A 21,383-nucleotide genomic window follows, 5' to 3' on the forward strand; every position below is an offset into this window, starting at 1 on the left:
GTGGAGGGCATCACATGGGGGCTGGCACTGAAAACCAAACTGGCTTTTATAACAGACCCACTCCCTTGATAACCCATAATTCATGAATGGATTAATCCATTTATGAAGGCAGAGCCCTTGTGACCCAGTCACCTCTTAAAGGCTCCACCTCTTATTACTGTACATTAGGGACTAAATTTCAACATGAGTTTTAAAGGAGACAGACATACAAACCACAGCAGTTTTGTTCCAGTAGTTCACAGTTTGGGGTCTTATATTTAAGTCTTTAATCCATTTTTGAGTTGATTATTGTGTATAGGGTGAAATAAGGGTCTAGTTTCATTCTTTTGCATGTGGATATCTAGTTTTCCCAGCTTCATGTGCTGAAGAGACTGTCCTTTCTCCATTGTGGTTCCTAGAATCTTTGTCAAAAATCAGTTGGCTGTAAATGAGTGGATTTATTTCTGGGCTTTCTAGTCTGTTCCATCGGTCTGTGTGTCTGTTTTTATGCTAGTACCATGCTGTTTTGATTACTATAGCTTTGTGATATATTTTAAAGTCAGGTAGTGTGATACCTCAAGCTCTGTTCTTTTTGCTTAAAATTGCTTTGACTATTTGGAGTCTTTGTGGTTTCATATAAATTTTAGGATTTTTTTTTTTCTATTTCTGTGAAGAATGTCATTGGTATTTTGGTAGGGATTGCATTGAATCTGTAGATTGCCTTGTATTTTTTCAAAACCATATATTCAATCACAGTACCATTGTCACATGTAGAAATAATATTAATAGATAGTTATCTGTTATTGAACCAGTCTTAAAAAGAAAAGCAAACTAGTTTTTATCCAGGCCTTGGATGAAGATCTAAGCATCATCATTCACACAATAAGATAACCATGTGTAAATGGAAAAAAAAAAAGCCCAAGTATTAAAAAATGTACTAAAAGAGGAGTATTAAATAATGTGCTGAAAAAGTGAGTGCAGTAAATGTACTCATTTTCCTGAGTAATTTACTGAGGATTTCAATTATGAAAAGTATGCCCCAAACACCAATTAAATGTGCCAAAAGCAATTTATTCATGTTTCAAGAGAAAAATAAAAGTGGAATGAATGTCTTTTTTGAGTTGTGATTTTCCATGTATGTGAATAGGCCCTTTACTAATTATTAAGGAACTCCTTGATTTCCTTTGCGAAGTGGCACTTGATTTTAGATGCTCTGTGGTCTTAGGTGGGATAGGATTTAAGCCAGGGATAGGATTTAAGAAGGGAAATTTTTCCATGTTGAGTTATAATAAATTTATTTAGAATTTGTAATCATTAAGCCAGTTGTCATATACAAAATGAGGAGAAATTAAACTATTATCTTTTGTTACTTAGTTTTTAAAAAGATCCTGAGAGTTTTCTGTTTCATTCTTTATAACTTTGTGTATAATATGAACCTTTTGTAAAAGTTCTGTTTGTCAAGGGCATAAATATTATAATACCAGTATTTCTAGTGTCACACATGTCCTCAAGCAGTTTCTTTCTAGCATTTATTTTCATTCACATTTCTTGGAAAGGACACTCGAAGAGTCCTTTTTTATTTATATATAATGAAATTTGGAAACAAGACTTATTTCCATTATAAAATCTAAAATAAAATAAATATACCTTCTTTTTTAAAATGGATCATGAATAATTTTAGAAAGAGATGAAGGTAAATCCTTATTCCTTCCTAGAGGAACCTTTGTGCTTTTGTGAAATTTGTTCTACTTTTTTTTTCTTTTTCCTATTTGTTTTTTATTTGTGTACATTCATGGGGGTAGAAGTGCAGTTTTGTTACATTGATGTATTACATTGTGGTGAAGTCAGTGCATCCATCACTGAAGCAACACACATTGTACCCACCACACAACCTCCTTAGGTCTACTTTTAAGTCTTACTGATAGAGGAAGTTATACACACTGAGGTTGTATGTGGTACTGTTTCCAAAATAAATAATATGTTTTCACTATATAGGACCAGGATTAGACCAATATAGTTGCCCTAGCCATTCTAGTAGTCAGTTTTTTTGTTGTTATTCTAGTCCCTCTAGGCTAGCAGGTCCTCCCTCTAGTCATCAAATTTAAATGCTGCATTTGTCCATACGAAAAAGGAGCTGTTCAATGAAAGAAAACTGATTGCTTTTGGCTTTTTCAGACACTAGAGGCTACTCACAATAAAGACTGAAATGTCTCCGTGCCTAGGGTAGTTCTTATCTATTCTCAAAATATTTGTGGCTAAGTTCATGGTGTACATTTTTTTGTGAATGGCTGTTGATAAGAAGTGTACTATGCTACCTTGGAAAGAGAACTTTGAAAGTTCAGTGTTTTCATAGCATTTTGCAAGTGCTGCTAAAGAATTTCTGCCCAATCTAGAAAATTACTTCCCTATACCAGCAGGTGGAAGCAAGAGCAGTCAAATTGTAGTTCTTTGCTTTTCAAGTGTACTGGCGTGTTCTGTAGATCTGCGGTCCACAAACCTTTTTGGCACCAGGGACTGGTTTCATGGAAGATAGTTTTTCCATGGACTTGGGGGGTTGGGGGTGGGGGTCAGGCAGTGATGGGAGCGATGGGGAGCAGCTGTAAATACAGTGAAGCTTTGCTCTTGCTCACCTCCTGCTGTGCACCCTCCCTTCCTGAATTTCGTGGAAGACAATTTTTCCACGGATGGGGGAGGGGTGAGGGGAAAGGGCACATGGGGGGCAGGAAGGGGCGGCAGCATGGCCTACCATAGCTGTAAATTATCTTTCCATGACTCAGAATATCTTTATGCTGTATCTCTCACTTAATTAATTCTTTTCAACAACTCTATCCTTGTTTTAGCACCTTCTTTTGATTGCTTTATCACTTGCCTTATGTACTTGGTGTCTTGGACTGAACTTAAGGATCATTTTAGGATAGACTAATTTAGATTTTTATCACTTTTCTATACTCATCGATTGAACAGTTAAAACACATATGCTATGCTAAACACATTCTTCCACATTTACCAAGAAATACAAAAATGACTATGACATGGACCACACTCCCGAAGAGCTGACATTCTAGTGGAATTAGAAGGAAAATATTTTCATTCCTCCCCTGACCTGGGGGATCAGATCAATCAGCCTTGCTGGCATATCTCCAGCCAACCTCTGGCTGGCATTGGGTAGTGATAAGGCCCAGTATTCACATAGATTTTTAATTCCATCAACAAATATTTACTGAGCATCAGATGCTACATAGGGGCTTAATTTATAAACATATACTTTTTTCCTTACAGATAAAAGGCTAAAACAATCTTCAAGAGAAGTATCATTTATTTTTAATTTTTCAATACAGGTTGTATAGAACAAGTAACATATAATAACAATTGACATATAGAACCTGAAACATTGAAATTAAGGAATTTTCAGTTAGAAGTACCTAATGTGAGTAACATTTCCTGGAATACGTTTAGAAGACCTTCCACAATGCTGGTTGAAATAAAATAGAAGTGTGATACTCTAGATCAATTCTGATAGCTATTTATTAATAGCCAAGAATAATAATAATAAAATAATTATTTTATATAAATGGTATGAAAGAAGAGAACCAAGTTCTAAGGTTATTTGTGTATATACGTATGTGTAGAGTGAAAGATAGAGAAGAACCTCGTATTAGGAAAAACAGAAAAAATGGCCCCAAAATTTCTTGCAAGATTTAGCAGCCACCAATATTCAGTACTGTCTTTAAGCTACAAACTGTCCATCATCTTAATACAGTGTACATAAAAAATTTCCAATCCAGTTAAAGGATTATATTTCCATCATCAGCTTGGTTATGAAACTCACTGAGAAGATATAGCCTGGGTCCAACCTATTTTAGCCCCACCACCCATCTGGCCATACCCCATTAAATCCATGTACCCACCATACCTCATAGTTATCTAGAAAGACTCAGCCAGCTCAGAAGTCACATCCTCACTGAAGTGTTTCCTAGAGTCCCCAGAGCAGAGTTAACCTGTGCTGTCTCCTCATCACTAGAACTTGCTACCTGCTATTCTATCTCTGTGTTTCTTCCCTGCAAGTCTATAAGCTTCTGAAGGCCAGTAACTATGTCTACTTATCTTTGTACCATCAGTAAATATTTGCTAAAGGAATGACCGAATCAACTGATTTATTTCATGAGAAATCCCTTTATAAAGACCCTTATTTTTTTGGTAATACAGGCTACATTGTAGGCATAATTCCAGATGATGGTAACAAGTCAATATCACTTATCAAGACATCACAAGGGAATAAAGAACCAGCATTTATTACATAGAAAGTTTTCTTAGAATACTTCAGCTGAACTTTATCAATAGGAAAAATAGATTATTTGTTTGCTTCAATACTTTAAGAAATTTGTATGGCACCCTTCAGGTGGTGAAAAAGAAAAGAAAAAAAAAGTAAGTTTGCTACTTCCTGGGAGTACATTTTTTTCAGGTGGTTTATTGATTACCTAAGAACAGTTAATTAAAGAGCTCTGGAAAAGAATGAGACCTGGGTGCAAAGGGCAGCCATCCAGGTCATCCCAGTTTGAGTTGCTTTACTCTTTGGAAATCGGTAACTAAAAGCCGCCTAAGCCTACATGGCCTGTTTTTCAGAGCTGGAAGAAAGCTGAAGTGGGGCACTCCTTGCAGCACTCCCTCAGGGAGCGGTATAGATAACACATCAGACCTGTCATGTAAGCATGTGTGCTTTAACTTACCTTATTCTCTCTCCATCAAAAGCAGGATGGAAGATCAGGGACGTGCAATTGGTCAGAAACTTGATGTTGTCCTTTTCTGGGATACAGTTGCAATGTCAGGATAGCATACTGAAGAATATGGGCTCTGGAGTCAGGCCTGGGTTTAAATCCCAGCTGCACACCTGCTATGTGACCTTGAGCAAGCAACTTTACTTTGCTATACCGAGTAAAATTGGGTTAATATTTGCCTCTTGGTTTGCTGGAAGGATTAAATAAGAAAATGCATTTAAACGCTTGGTGTAGTGCCTGGCACATTAATAGCTTTTAAAAAATATTAGGGTTGATGATGATATACACCAATCATATGTGGGCAGGTTTCTAGCCAAGGTGCCTAGATGGAGAGTGGCAATATTGGAGTTACAATAGATGATTATAGGTGGCCATTGAAGCCTTAGGAGTGAAAGGCTCTGAGAATGAATAAATAAAATAAAAAGAGAACACAAAGCACAGAACCATGGGAGAGTACAGAAGGAGAAGCCCACAAAGGAGACTAATAAGAAACGATCAGAAAGTGGAAGAAGAACCAGGAAAGAGGTTCTTGCCAAAGCACTTTTAGTGGAATTAATGATAGGCAAGGAAGTGGAGAGAGTAAGTGGGAAATTTGTAGGGTGTAGAAGCTAAAGACCGTAGATTAGGGGGCATCTCTTTAAAAGTAAAAGAAAGTAGGTGGGAATGAGTGCATTTATCATATTTAACTGTATGTAAATACAAACTCCTTCTCATTTTCTATAAACTCAGAAACCAAGCTAAAATGGTCTTTCTGAACATTAATTCTTTGTAGTCTACTAAAGAACATCAAAAGTAACAATTTTGGCTAAGGATGCAAGTCTCTGTTTACTGGTAAAAGTTGACTTATGCTTACGCACTTTATTCTAGAACATTCTGTGCATAAAACAATTTGATCCTTAACCAAATTAGAGATTCTTAAATGAAAAAGTTCGTTGTCTAGAACACCAGTGACTCAAGTACCAGATGCTTACTTTTGTCAGGAGACTGTAAGTACCCAAATTGGAGGGCTCAATAACTGTTGAGCATTACTCCTGAACCGGATTCCTCAATGCAGTAGTCCATTTGGAAGAAAAATTATTAGAAACATTCAGGATGCTTGAGTATCCAATATATGAAATTATAGCCAGCCTGCATCACCTTCACTAATTGAAGATCAGGGCTTTATATAATGCTCTGTGGAAGCTAAACCCTCTCAGGTTGGAACTACTTGTATATGGGACATGTAAATAATAGAGGAAAAGTATTACTACTATCATTATTATTATTGTTACAGACAGGGTCCTGCTATGTTGCCCAGCCTGGCCTTGAACTCTTGGGCTCAAGTGATCCTCCCACCTCACCTCCCAAGTAGCTGGGACCTATGGATGCACGCCACCATACCCAGCTGAAGAAAAGTATTAAATAAGCCTAAGCAGAATTTTTTTGGTAAACGTGTCCCAGTTAAAGTATATGTGTACCACAAAGTGTGTTAGATTCAGGGTCTGCAAATATCGCTAAGATATAATCTCTGCTCAAGGTCTTTTGGAGACACAGACAAGTAGATAGGTGAATACTGTTCAGTATGGTAGGTGCTGTGGTCTGTGTATGTGTATAGTACTGTAGAAGCACAGAGGAAGAATTCCTGAAACAACCTGAAATAGTCAAGGAAGAGTTCCAGAAAAGGGGGAAGTCTGAGCTGAGATCTGAAATATAAGAATGAAAGGGATAGGCCAGCGGTGTGGTGGCTCTCGCCTGTAATCCTAGCACTCTGGGAGGCTGAGACAGGAGGATTGCTTGAGGTCAGGAGTTTGAGACCAGCCTGAGCAAGAGTAAGACCCCATCTCTACAAAAAATAGAAAAATTAGATGGGTGTGGTGGCGCACACCTATAGTCCTAGCTACTCGGGAGGCTGAGGCAGGAGAATCTCTTGTACCCAAGAGTTTGGGGTTGCAGTGAGCTAAACGCCACTATACTCTAGGTCAGGTGACAGAGCAAGACTGTTTCAAAAAAAAAAAAAAGAATGAAAGAGATGTTCCTCAGGTGAGGGAGAGGAAAAGTGTTCCAGGCAAAGGAAAAAACACTGCAAAAGCCTAAAGAGAGCTTAATAATTTGAGGGAAATTTGAAAGTAGTTCATTATGTGTGGAACATAGATTTGAGGGCAAAAGAATGGCATTGAGAAAGCCAGCAAGGTAGCTAGGGGCAGGTACAGGAGAAGCAAAGTAGCTTGAACTTGATCCTGAAGTCACTGGGGAACCACTGAAAAGGAGTGCCATGGTCAAATTTACAGTTTAGGAAAATTTCTCTGCCTGCTGTCTGGAGAATGGATCAGAAGGCATCTGAAAGAGCCTCCTGGGTAAGTAGAATAGGAATAGTTTGCAAAATGAACAGAGAGGAAAAGAGGGCATAGAACTGAATCCTGAAGAGCATTAAGGAATCCTAAGGAAGGGGCTAAAAAAATAAAAACAAAAAACAGCAGATGATAGAAATTGTGAATGAACAGCCAGAGACATAGAATGAAAAGAAGAATCATTATCACAGAAGCCAAGGGAGGAAAAATTTCCAAAGCTGGAGTAAAAAAAGGATAGAAATTTCACAGTGATTTGAAAATTGTTTTAAAGATAGAGGAGACAGTTATGAAGGTATGGTTGAGACAGAAATAATAAAGAGCCTGGAAGTTTGTGTAAGAAAAAAAATCTAGTGTTTAATTAGATAGTCAGAATCTCAGATTTGATCTACATTTTCATTTTCAAATAATTGTGCATAATAACTCCTATAGAAAAAGACAGGCTCGTGCTATGTTGCCTGCTTTTGGCTTATGGTAACTCTCAGGTGCAAAAAAGTCAATGAAAATCTTCAGATTCTCAAAAGTACAAGCATAGCTGCTAGAATGACTGTGGTGCATTGGTTGCTGGTTTCCAACCCAGGTGCAGTTAGTTCTCCAGGGGCGGCAGCGCCAAAAAGGGAAGAAGAGATCAGCATCCAAAGCATTGAATGAGCATGAAAACATAACAAATGAGAAGATGAGGGATTCAGCAAAATGATGGTAGAAGAGGAAAAGCAGACATAATTGCAGAAGGAAAATACTCAGTAGATCAAAATATTTTAATTAGAAATATAAAGAATCCCCCATCTCCATTCCTTTTCTTTGGTAACAAGAATTATAAATCCTGAAAAGAAGGAATTAAGGTAAATTTTTAGAAGGTGAGAAAAGAAGGCATTAAGATAAAAATTTTAATTTGTTCTATTGACCCATGACATCATGATTTCTTTCTTGCTTGCTTTTTTTTTTTTTTTTTTTTTAGAGACAGGGTCTTGCTCTGTCACCCAGGCTGTAGTGCAGTGGCACAATCATAGCTCACTGCAGTCTTGAACTTTGGGTTCAAGTGATTTTCCTGTCTCAACCTCCCTAGTAGCTGGGACTGCAGGTGTGTGCCACCATGCACAGCTAATTTTTAAATTTTTTTTTAGAGACAGGATCTCCAGATTGGCCTCAACTCCTGGCTTCAAGTGATTCTCCTGCCTCAGCCTCCTGAGATGTGTACCACCAAGCCCAGCTGACATCATGATTTCTAAGTTTTGTTTCTTTTTAACCCTTCCATGATCAGGGAATAATATTACATTAAGAGAGAAACAGCTTTTCATTAGTTGCAATGGAAACTGTACAAGAGTGTATCCATTCAGACAAGGCGGAGGTACTGACGTCTTTATCAATTTAACTGAGTTCTCACCACAAAGAAATGACGTGTTTGAGATGATAGATAGTGCTAATTACCCTGATTTGATCATTAGACAATGTATACGTGTATCAAAACATCACACTAATACCACATAAATAGGTATGATTATTATGCATCAATTAAAAACAAAATAAAACTTAACAGACAAAAAATCAGATATACTGTGACCAAACACTCAATCTTTTGGTCAATGTTGGGAAATAAATGAAAACCAGTGAAGGTCATCTTATTAGTGAAAAGCTTAAAGTAATTTTCTTTTAAAACTTTTAACAATAATGAAAATTTGTCCATAGTCATTGATTCATACTAAGAGGAGTGGTGAAAGAACAGGATATTAAGATGCAGAATTCCTATGTTTTAGTCATTGTTCTTCTGTTTACAGTTCACACAACTCTGTAATCTCAGGGCCAACCCTTTCCCCTGTACTGGAACTTCCATGGACGCACAATCAGTCATAGTCGTGTCTGAATCTTTCTTAAAGGCCTCTGTTCTGTGTATCCATGAGAGGTTGCAGGAATAATTTACTTTGGAAATTTTCAGCCAACTCCATACACTGAACATCACATCCCTGTTATTTTGTGCTGACACCAAGCATGTAAGACTCTCTAGTCATTCGTCATTTCTTGTACTGTGACCTCCATACTGCTTTTCTTTTTCTTTCTTTGTTTTTTCTTTTAGAGACAGGGTCCTGCTGTTACCCATGCTGGAGTGCAGCAGCTCAGTCATAGCTCACTGTATCCTTGAAATCCTGGGCTCAAGTGATCCTCCTGCCTCAGTCCCCTAAGTAGCTAGGACTACAGGTGTGCATCACCATATCCTCCAGCTTTTTTTTTTTTTTTTTTTTTTTTTTTAGAAACAGGGTCTCACTGTGTTGCCCAGGCTGGTCTTGAATTCCTGGCCTCAAGCAATCCTGTTGCCTAAGTCTCCCAAAGTCCTGGGATTATAGGCGTGATCCACAGCACCCAGCCCTGTTGTTCTTTTTTATGCTTATTCCTTTATTGGTTTTCATTCCTTAATCAGTTGGGATCCTATATGAGTCAGATAATAGGAAACCATGTTCACACTGACTTAAACAGTAGAGGGGACTTACTGACTCATAACTGGAAAGTCTGTCTCTAGGTTAGGGCTTAGAATTAGTTGATCTAGGGGCTCAGTGATGTCATTAAATATTTATTCTGCCATTCATTTCATAGTGTTTATTTTATATAAATCAGATTCCACTCTTTCTCATGGGATAGCTGCCAGCTGCAATCAAGGACACAAGGTTACTCAGTTGCCCTCTGTGGGCATGAGACCCATATGTCACAGCATTCCTAGTGAGAGTTCTGAGGGCAGGAGCCGCCACCTTCAGAGAAGATGGACTATGGGCGGGGGGGTGTATGGGTATTGGGCAGAAAATGTGTGTGTAATTAGACAAGGAGAAGAGGTGTATGTAACCATCTGCTACACTCTGAACTTCTCAATTGTTATTTCCGGAACCCTTGCCTCATGGTAAATGAACTCCTCTACTTTTACACACCCTTCCCTAGATCTTCCTTTCTCTTCTTGACCTTTACCAAAATCCAAAAGCCACTCTACCCTGAAGAAAATACTTCCCATATATCTCTCTTTCTTCTATACCCCATACCACAAAGTAAGGAGGAAAGATGAGCATCTTTGTTCCTCAGGAGCCGCCTCTACCTGCAGTGATGCCCAACACTTCGCCATTGTATGAAAAACACCTTTAAGGCTCACAATCTAGTTTTACCATTTTTTACCCTGCTCATGATGTCCTCTCTCAATCACCTGGTTGATCTTCTCCTTTCTTCAAAGACTTTGGTTCCTAGTTCACTCTTCCTTCCTGCTCCTAGGGCCACCCGTCATCTGCAGACTCCAGTGTTCACATAGATAGACAATGTATCTCAACTAGACTCTCGCTTTTTTGCATCTTCCACTTGTTTATATTAATCATCTACTTCCAGGAAAATACCCTGGATCTTGCCATACTGCTTAATCTTTGAATTCTTAATTCAAATATCTCACATTTTTACTATAACCTGACTACTCCCATTTTACTGTTTTATTGATTTTACTAAGACCATTGTTTCTCTTCCTATCAAAAACAAATTGCTTTGCTCACGTTTTATATCCCATTTCTTCCTACCTCTATAGGATCTTGCTTTATGTAAATATTTTAATAATTAGTTAAAGAAGTGCTTTCAAGTAGAATCATAAAAAATGATAAATTTCTTAAATATTATGTTCAAATTTAAAACATAAATATATATTTATTCCCAAATCTTTTGATCTAAGACTAAGGCCTTTTGTTAAGTATGAATGACTTGATGGCATTCCTCACTATCTGTCTTGCATTGACTATACCTAAAATGCATCATCTTTGATTTCTAGTTTCAATTTCTTTAAAGTGGGAAAAGAACTTAAAGACATATGTTAGCTATCTGTCTGAATTCAGAAGCCTTCTAAATCTTCACAGTTCTTTTCCCAATCTTTTATAAGGACAAGTTTTTTTGTGGGGGTTAATTTTTTTTTAATTAACTGTCTTTTAAAAAGTATTTGTAAAACTTTTCACCTATCTAGAAATATTAGTAATAAATCCCTTATTTTGTATACATTGAATCAGCCCAATATTTAAATTACACTAAAACAAGTATAATAGGCATTAACAGGTTTTGAAACAGACTTAACCCTCAGTTCGTATGTAGCTAAACTGATAGAAGAAGAAAGTGAAAATATATTAGAAAATTGTCTGCCAGCCTTGAATGTAAGCATCAACCAGTATGTTTCACACAAAAGAGACATGAGTGGTTGTAGAGAGACAGTTGAGGAAGTCAGTATTCATGTCTCTCCTATCTTAGCAATGTATTAATATTTTTTCTATGCCTCAGCCCCTTCTAGCTACACTGCTTCAGCTCTCCTTATTTTCACAGCCAAATCTATACAGGATTGCTTAGGTGCACTCTCTCTACTCTAGTTCTTTACCACCTTCTCAGTACTCAGTTTTAGTAATGTGCCTTACAGCCCTAGAACTCCACTGATACTGCTCTCGCCAGAGTCAGCAGTGGCGTTCTCTTACTGGAGACTGCAGTCTAGTTGTGTACTTCCTACCTTTTTCACTGCTTGCTTTTCACGACTTTACCTAGAAACTATCTTGGCCTGGTTTTCTTTCCACCTCATTGATTATACCAGAGTTAGAGCATAGATGTTTTTCTCTTCTCACTCTGCAAACTCCCTTGGGCCAGTTCAACCATCCCTGTAAGTACAATCACTATTTAATCTTAATGAATTCTACTTACATACACCATAGCCGTTTCAAGCTTGGCATGTCCAAAATTGAGTTTCTCTATTTCCTCCAAAAGCCACCTTGCCCTTGACTCCCTTGGCTCTCTCACCACCACCCCTACATCCATTCAGTACCAAGTCATATTGATTCTCTCTCCTGGATAGCTTTTAAATCACTCCAATTCCCCCTATTTCCTAGTTTAGTATACACTAATCATGTGCCCCAATTGCAGTGACAGCTTCGCTCTAGGATGATCTCCCTTTTACAAACCTTTCTACTCACTATGTTGCAGTGATTTCTCTAAAATGTAAATCTTGTCACATCTCTCATGTAATCAAAACCCTTCAATGGCTCTGCCATTGCCTTCAGAATAAGGGTGGATGTTGTAACGATTCCCAAGGTTCTTCATTTGCTAGTCCTTACTTAGCTTTTCAATTTCTCTCTCCTTATGGCCTTGGCCTATGGGTAATTTCTACACTGTTCTAGATCTTGGCTTGCTCGTTGCTCCTTATAGAAAATCTTCCTTGACATACACACTTCCTGTCCCAAAACCAGAGCAGATGTCTCTCCTGTGGTTGTTCAGAGTGCTCTCTGCTTACCCTTATTAAGGCACTCATCTCAATGTAGTATAATTGCATGTTTATCCATTTGTCCTTTCTCCTATATCAGAATAGCAGAGTCCCGGCCAATTTGTCATTGTATCACCATGACTAGACACAGTACATACTCGTAAATATTTGTTGGGTGAATGACCTTAAACAAGTCACTTAGTCTCTCTGAGGCTCAATTGCTTTATCTATTAAAAGAGAATACAGTAATGCCCTGCCTACTTCATGAGGTCATTTTGAGGTTCTTCAAGGTAATAGAAATGAAGTTTACCATAGTGGTTAAGAATGTGGGTTCTGGATCCATACTGCATGATTTTTAATCCTAGCTCCCACCATAAAACTAACTATGGTTCCTGGGGCAAGTTACTTATCTGTGGTTTAGTTTTCTCTTCAGTAAAACCACAGTATGTAACTCGCAGGGTTGTTGAAGGACTGGGCGAGTTAAACTGCATGGAGAGCATTTTGAACAATGCCTAAACACACAATAAATGTTAGCTCGTAAATATAAAATTTTTGTTTATAAGCTCTAAAGTTATATATACATACACATATAGAGAGAGATAGATACATATGGCATCAATATTATTAATATGAATGTTTTAAGAGAGTAAAGAATTGGTATCATTCTTAACAATTGTTTTTTTCTTTTAGGACAATGCCATAGCTATATCAGAGTTTATTTTCCATGCCTTAAATTCAAACTGTTATTCTTGATTTATGTGAAGTTTTGGTTTTAAAAAAATGGTGTTCAGGATAAAAAGAGAACATCTTAAATGTTTCCTTGCTAAACCTGCAAAGTTTTTTTTTACCCCCCATGGAGGGTTTTCTGGTAAAAACTGGAAAACCTACTAGACAAATTCTAAAAGAGCTATAATACTTGCAGAGTTTTTTGGAGTCTGTATGCATAGTAGGTAGAAGTTAGCACAGGAAAAAATATTGAAATAAGAAGGATTACTTGTTTAATTCATAAAGGACAATTATTATATCTCTAATGCCTAACTTTTTTTCTATATGATTTAGTTAACAATTCAGTGTTTGGATCATATGAATTCCATTAAAACTATAATTATTCAAGAAAAATGAAAAATACAAAGGTATTTTATACACGTGTTCACCTGAGAGAATTTGCTCAGGTTTTTTTAATTTCTTTTTAATTTAAAATTAATTTTACAATACACATTTGCATGCTGACTTTGGACCAGCAGAAGTCCCTAATTTTTATTTATTTATTTTTTTCTAATTCTTTGTAGAGTTGGTGGTTCCAGGATTTTACTCAGAATGACGTTAGGAAGAGAAGTGATGTCTCCTCTTCAGGCAATGTCTTCCTATACTGCGGCTGGCAGAAATCTTTTAAGATGGGATCTTTCACCAGAACAAATTAAAACAAGAACTGAGGAGCTCATTGTGCAGACCAAAGAGGTGTATGATGCTGTTGGAATGCTCGATATCAAGGAAGTAACTTACGAAAACTGTTTGCAGGCACTGGCAGATGTAGAAGTAAAATATATAGGTGAGTAGGATGCAAAAGCACATCAATATTTTATTTTATGGATGTCTTAAACCATTTTATGCTTTTTGTCTTTCACATTTCCAGTTTTACAAGAGATTGATTTTTACATAATGGTTAATTAATTGCTTAGAATTCAGTTACCTAAGATTTTAAAATTTTATTATGTTGGCAAAGGCGCTGTGAAATGTACGCTCGTTACACTGCTTTCTGGAGAACATTTTGACAACATAGGTCAAAACTTTTAAGAAGTTCATACCCTAGCCTAATAATTCCACATCTAGGCACTTATTCTAAGGAAATAATCAGCTATTGGCAAAATTCATGTATCAATTTATGTATAAATAGGTACTCTTTATCATAGCAAAGGCTTAGAAACAACCCCCAATGTCAATGAATAGAATGGTTAAATAAATTATGAAACATTACAATACTATGTAACCATTAAACTCAGGGTTTAGAAGCAGTATTTCATGACATGGGGAAAAGGACAACACAGAAAGATGAAAGAAAATAAACAAATTTTATTAATGGTTTTGTTAGGATTCTCCAATGTATATGTGTGAGAGAAAGAGAGAGATTTATTGTAAGGAATTGGCTCACGATTGTGGAGGCTGGTGAGTCCAAGATCTGCAGTGTGGGCTGGCAGCCTCCATAACAGGAGAGCTGATGCTCCAGTTTGTCTGAAGACCAGTACGCTGAAGACCCAGGAGAGCCGATGGTGCAGATGGAGTCCAAAGGCAACCCGCTAGAGAATTCTCCCTTGCTCAGAGAGGCCAGTCTTTTTGTTCTCTTTGGGCCCTCGACTGAATGGATGTGGCCCTCCCACATTATGGGGGGCAATCTGCTTTACTTCAAGTTCACCAATTTTAATGTTAATCTCACCAAAAACACTCTCCAAGTTAACACATAAAATTTAACCATCACAGTGGTTAGTATCCTTGCTTATGGGTTTACAGTTAATTTTTACTTTCTTCTTTATGCATTTCTCTATTTTCCACAGCTTGTGAGTGGGGAACCTACAGCCTCAAGGCCACATGTAGCCCTCCAGATCCCCAAGTGCAGCCTCTTGACCAAATCCAAACTTCACAGAACAAATCTGTTTATTAAAAGGATTTATTTGTAAAATTTGGATTCAGTCAAAAGGCCGCACTCAAGGATCCAGAAGGCCACAGGTAGCCCCAAGGCCACAGATTCCCCACCCCATTGGACATATTTTGAAGGATAATTATGACTAATCAACCCTATCAGTGTATCCAGGCTTGGATAAGAGAACATAAGATAGCTGCAGAACTGGATATCATAAACATTCGTATGCATTCTGGAATTTGGAAGATTGTCAGAGTCCAGCACAGGCCTGGTGACCTGGGCATCTTTTTGCCCCAGCTAACCTTCATCACCAAGAGTTCCCTACCCTGTGTTCTACTGTGAGAAGGACTTGGCTATTTTCTCATATCTCAGCATTTGTTTCAGTTTCTGCCCATACTGCCAACTGCCTCACTCTCGTTAATGGCCACTAAATCTTGTTACAAGTCACGTTTAAACTCTTGAATAAAAGGATCTGCTTGGTCTCATTGGTCAAAGTCAAAGGGATGGAGTTGGTCCCTATTCAGCAGAGCTTTTCCAGCAGGCAACTTCATGTGCGTGTACCACCTGGATGTGCTTTGTCCTTGGTTCAGGTGCTCACTTCTTCAGTCACTATAGACAAGAGGGTTTGCCAGCTTAGTAACTTAGGCACTTGACTGATATAAAAATCAGTGGGGGAAAATGCAAACATAATCTTTTTAAAAGAATTTAAATTCTGGTTTTGTCCTCCAATATAGATCTTTAAACATATCTTCAGGTTCGTGATATTTGTTCTTAGTCTTCCATAAATTTATTTTTATGGGTTAGTGATAAAATTTTTTGAGTTTGGGAAGAGATTTCTTAAAAACTAACTTTCTCTTATCTGTGCATGTTCTCAGAGTTCATCATGCTTCCTCCTACAATAGCAGTTAAAACCTCATTTGTCTAGTGTCAGGTAGTGGACATCAGCATTGTTTCTAGTTTGGCAGTGAGAGCGTAAGTCAGGCTCCAGGTCTTTGTGGCAAAGTAAGGAAGGAAATGGCTTTCAACGTTATTGTTTGTTTAATTCCCGTTTTAGCCACCTACATTTTGTTTCATTTCAGTTCTTGAGCAATTTTGATTCCTTCATCATATCTTTTTGAGCTAATTTTTAAAAATATTTATAAACAGAAATTGCAACTGCACAATTAACTGTATCACTTAAATAAGTGCTTTATATGTCAGATTTTAAATCTTCTTTTCTATTCTTCCCTTACCCAACAGATATAAAATTATATTTTAAATCCTAAAAGCATAATTATGTAATTGGATCTTCAAAAACATACCATATGGATTTATTCTAATATTTGTGGCAGATATTTCTAAACAACTTTATTTGTAGCAGTATTTTAAGAGGGCTGATATGAGTAAGGCAGCTTGTTTAACTGTACACTTTCTTGGTGTGTAAAGGATAGCTCTATTGTCTACTATATATCACATGTGTAAATTTTACCTATATATATAATAGCTTCAATATACTGAAGATAATAAAGTTAAAATGTATTTATTGTCACAGCATAGCCACAGCCATCACTGTAAGCCATACACATTTTTGTTCTATAGTATTGGTTATTTCACTGACATCGGAGATTTTTGCCCAATTAAAGTCAAAATACAGATGTGTGAAAAACCCAAGAACCAACTTTAACATGTGAAGATTAAAGCAGACTAAATTATCATCATTATTTTATAGGAATATCCCCAATATCTAGCTATTTACTGGATGTATCCACTTAGATTTCTGGGAATCCTCTGAAATTATATGGAATTTTTAATGTTGATATGTTTGTGTGCCTTTGAGGTCGGATCCATAATTTGATTAGATTCTCTATGGAGTCTGTAGTAAAAAGTTTAAAAGTTCTAAAGAAACCCCTCCCACTAAATTGGTCTGCGTGTTTCTTGGCCATCCTGTCTCTGCCTGTCCCCTAGCTTGCATTCTCTGCTTTTCTACCTCCTCTGAGGTCCAGCCTTCTCCATACACGTTACCTAGAGCCCTTGCCCAGGCTAGCTGCAGCCTCTGAGTTAGGACAGTATCACGTTCATTTAACAACTCGTGTGCTCTGTCCTGTATTGTTCCTTATCTTTTGATGTACACTTTCCCCCATCCCAGATTGTAAGATGCCTCAGTATAGGAACCATGTCTTTATCTTCCTACATTCCCAGTTAATAAATTACACCCTTGATGTACTTTGGTAAGTACTCAGTGCACGTCCTTGTTCATAATGATACCAGCTGTAACAGCCAAGAGGCTGTTTTCTTCGTAGCCTTAGGAACCTTTATAGAAAGTATAAAAGAAAAACTTATATTAGCATAATCATTCCTCTAGGTAGGAAGTATTTGGCTTAATCCTGATTTGACAAGTCCTGTATTATTTATAGTTTTTTTTTTCTATTAACAGTGGAAAGAACCATGCTAGACTTTCCTCAGCACGTATCCTCTGACAGAGAAGTACGAGCCGCAAGTACAGAAGCAGACAAAAGACTTTCTCGTTTTGATATCGAGATGAGCATGAGAGGAGATATATTTCAGAGAATTGTGCGTTTACAGGTAAATGGTGTTACAAATCCCTTTAAAGGAAGAAAAAAAAACAAAACAACCCTACAACAAAAAAGTAAGAACCTTTGATCAGCAATCAAAAGCATTTGAATTTTCCTGTGTTTCCAGTGATTATAATAGGTATCACATAGTGTTATATAATGTTATATCATTGAGATTTATGTTGAGTTACTAATTCCATTCATTTGAAATTAAAGACCAAGTGTAGAAGAGTGAACATCTGAGAATCTAAGGCTTTTTAACAACATCATGAACTTGATGGTTCAATGTAAAAACCTCTTTGAATTTTCAAAATACTGCAAGGTTTACATTAGACCAAATCAATTAGAAGCAAATGGAATTGACTTATCTGTAAATATCTTGTGATTTGGGCCCAATATTGATGACTTACTGTTGATGCTATCTGTATGCCACAGTCATTCCTGTCTGTCATCCTTACATTTTTCAGGACTCACAGAAATTATGGATAATGAATATTCTAGGTGGGTCTGTCTTGAGTGTTTTTATCTTTTCATCACCAATGTTGATTTGTCTCCTAGCAGTTTCATTATGTCCTTGCTTTCCATTTTTGTTTTTATGATACCTCAGCAATTTGTTTGGAAAATTACCAGTGTTTTATAATCTTAGGCATTTTTTGTTTAATTTTGCATGTTTCTTTCTACAAAAATCTCAAAAATTTTTAGCAAATTATGACAAGAGTTGAAATAAAATGTTTTGAATAAAATAGCTTTTTAATTTGTAACTCATTATCAAATATGTAATCATGACTTTATTTAGACACGTAAGATGTTCATGCTGTTTTTTCTCATGTCAGGTAAGCATTTTTACCCTATAATTGATATCATCTATGTGGTTCATAATAGTTCATCTTTGGCACTATAAAAATAATATAAATGAAAATAACTTTATGATTATTCTTCACTAGCTAAATTATTCTCTTTTCTCCTTTTGACCACTGTTATTCTAAGTGATTTGAATCACGGCTTTTATAGCATTCTAGTTTTATTTCATTCTCAAATAATATAATTTTTTTTCTAGCTCTATATTTTTTATATATTTTAGAATTTTTTCTAGAATTTTGAATTTCCTTTGATCAACCCTATTTTCATCATGATTTTTAAGTTCTCATTTGGAATAATATTTTTGTTACTATTCTACCTTCTTTAATTCTTATGAATATTACCAAGATATGGAAGGTTTGTCATTTTAGATTTCCCTGTCACATAGTACTTTTAAATTCTGTATGGATTTGGCACTTACCCACAAATTTGGGAACAAATTGCTGCCTGTAGAGTAGACTAGCATGCCACAGTGACTTCTCAGACACCAATGCCTTCATCACATTTATGTATTTATTAGAGCTGGTTTATTTCAGGGCTTTAGTTCAACAATTTAAGGTAGTGTCAGATTTGGTTCCATAATTTTACCGTTTCCAATGTCATAATTACTCTCATACAAATGGATTATTATGTAAATATTTTTAGGGGCTTCTACATGTCTGTTAAGGTTACATCAGAATAATGAAAAATAACTGTTGTGTTTGTTCTTGCACTGAAGCTCATTAGGTAAATTTAGTTACCTTTAAACACCTTACCCTGACAAATAGTTATGTTTATTTAAGCAATATTTTTAAAAATCTAGAATTATCAGTATTAGTTTTCTGCCAGAGTTAAACATTTTAATAAATGATAAACCTCATCCCATTCATACCTAAAGGACAAAATTAGATATAATCCAAATATTTTATTATTTTCTCTGTAATACTGTAAATGAAATAGGACAACCATGATGTAACACATAAAGCCTTCATTAAGCTGAATAAATAGGATCTTAAATGTATATGAAGTCAGCAATTTCAAACCTGCTCTACTAAAATGAGTGTGCTCTGAATAATGTTAAGTTCCTGAGATACTACCAGTGTAGACAGTAATCAAATATAATATCCAAATTTGGATATAAAATGTTATTTTAGCTCCTGTTTCATTTTTTACTTTTATTTATTAGGGTTAATAAATAGAAATGTCTGCATCTGCACATACAGGAGATTAAAAAAAACAAGAAGAAAAAATAAATAGAAATGTGACTTTGCTTTTCATAGTTCTTTGTGCAAATCTGTGCTCAATAAGGGTTCTAGTCATCTATTGATACATAACATATTACCCCAAAACTTAGTGACCAGAAAACAGCAACAATCCTTTTCTTTTCTCTCACAGTTTCTGTGAATCAGGAATTCAGGAAGGATTCATTTGGACAGTTCTGACTTGGGGTCTCACATGTGGTTTCAGGCAGTGGTGGCTGGGATTGAAGCAGGTAGGAGCTAACCAGACATCTCTCCTTCTTTGTTCAATCTCAGGGTTTCTTAGATCAGGCTGCCATGACAAAATACCATACACTGAGTGGCTTAAACAACAGAAATTAATTTTTTGACAGTTCTGGAGGCTGGAAGTTCAAGATCAGAGGGCCAGTATGGTTGGGTTCTAGTGAGAGAGCTCTTCCTGGCTTGCAAATGGCCCCCTCCCTGCTCCACATGGCCTTTCCTCAATGTGTGTTCGTGAAGAGAGAGAGAGAGAGATAGGATAGATTGGGGGGAGGGGGAAAGAGAGAGAACTCTCCCCCTCTTCTTAAAAGGCTACAGTCCTATCAGATTAGGACTCTACCCTTCTGACCTTATTTAACCTTAATTACCTCCCAAAATCTATCTCCATATACAGTCACATTGGTGTTAGGGCTTCAGCAAAAGAATTTTGAGGGGATACAATTCAGTCCATAGCACAGGGCATCTCCATGTAGTCTCTTTATGTGAATTAATTTGGGCTTCCTGGCAGCATGGTAATATCAGAGTGGTAGTACCTTTTTCATGAAGCTCAGGGCTCCAACACGAGTGTTTTCCAACAAACCACACAGAAGGTGCTTTGCATTTTATGACCTGTCTCAGAAGTCACATAACATCACGCCATACTATATTGGTTGCCCAGTCACTGTGCTCAGCCCAGGTGCAAGGGATACCACATCTCAGTCTGGGGAGTATCAGTTAGTTTGCAGTCATGTTTCAAAACCTCCAAAATAAATAATTTGCTGTCTAAATGGATGGAAGAAATTATAGTAGAGCATAAGACTGACCAGTGTACTGTGATCTTCCTTCCTCCTTCCCTCCCTCCCAATGTATGGCTAATAACACTACTTTACATTTGTATAGCAATAAGACTATCCAATTTAACCTTTATACCAATGTTGTAAGATTGAAGAAACTGAAGCTTAGAAATGGTAACTTTCCAAGAGCCACAGAACTGATTGATAAATGCTTGCCAGAAACAATGTAGACTCAATGTTAAACCCCTGAAGGGGCCAGGCACAGTGGCTCACGCCTGTAATCCTAACACTTTGGAAGCCTGAGGTGGGAGGATCTCTTGAGGTCAGGTGTTAGAGACAAACCTAAGCACGAGTGAGACCACCATCTCTACAAAAAATAGAAAAAAATAGCTGGGCATTGTGGCACACACCTGTAGTCTCAGCTACTTAGGAGGCTGAGGATCCCTTGAGCCCAGGAGTTTGGGGACTTTGAGCTTGCCGTGAGCTGTGATCATGCCCACTGCATTCTAGTGGGGGCAACAGAGAGATACCCTATCTCAAAAAAAAAAAAAACTTCAAGGAAGGAAAGGAGGTATTATGATTGATTCTATTTTATACCTCTGCAGAGTGCCTGGAAAAAAGTAAGCATTCAGTAAATGTGCATCAAACTAAAGTGAGAAACCAGTTAGTGGTAAATCCAGAAAATAGGCCTTCGGAAATTAGTGCTGGGACATGAGTTATCTATGTGGGAAAAAAATAAAGTTGAATCTCTTCCTCACAACCAAACT

General features: G+C 36.9%; 1 protein-coding gene and 1 non-coding gene across 2 annotated transcripts in view; one reads left to right on the plus strand and one right to left on the minus strand.

Moving 5' to 3' along the window:
• Positions 1 to 21,383, plus strand: part of NLN (neurolysin) — an 84,346-nt gene that overhangs the window by 13,348 nt on the left and 49,615 nt on the right. The window contains exons 2-3 of the mRNA XM_045565836.1: positions 13,610 to 13,869; positions 17,369 to 17,517. Of these exons, the coding sequence (XP_045421792.1) occupies positions 13,610 to 13,869; positions 17,369 to 17,517 (409 nt within the window). The remainder of the gene's footprint in view (positions 1 to 13,609; positions 13,870 to 17,368; positions 17,518 to 21,383) is intronic.
• On the minus strand, positions 13,177 to 13,238 carry LOC123648722. Its single transcript, XR_006738742.1, has one exon. It is a non-coding gene; the product is annotated as a U7 small nuclear RNA (small nuclear RNA).

Source organism: Lemur catta, chromosome 12 (assembly GCF_020740605.2).
Source record: "Lemur catta isolate mLemCat1 chromosome 12, mLemCat1.pri, whole genome shotgun sequence".
NCBI classification, from domain to species: Eukaryota; Metazoa; Chordata; class Mammalia; order Primates; family Lemuridae; genus Lemur; species Lemur catta.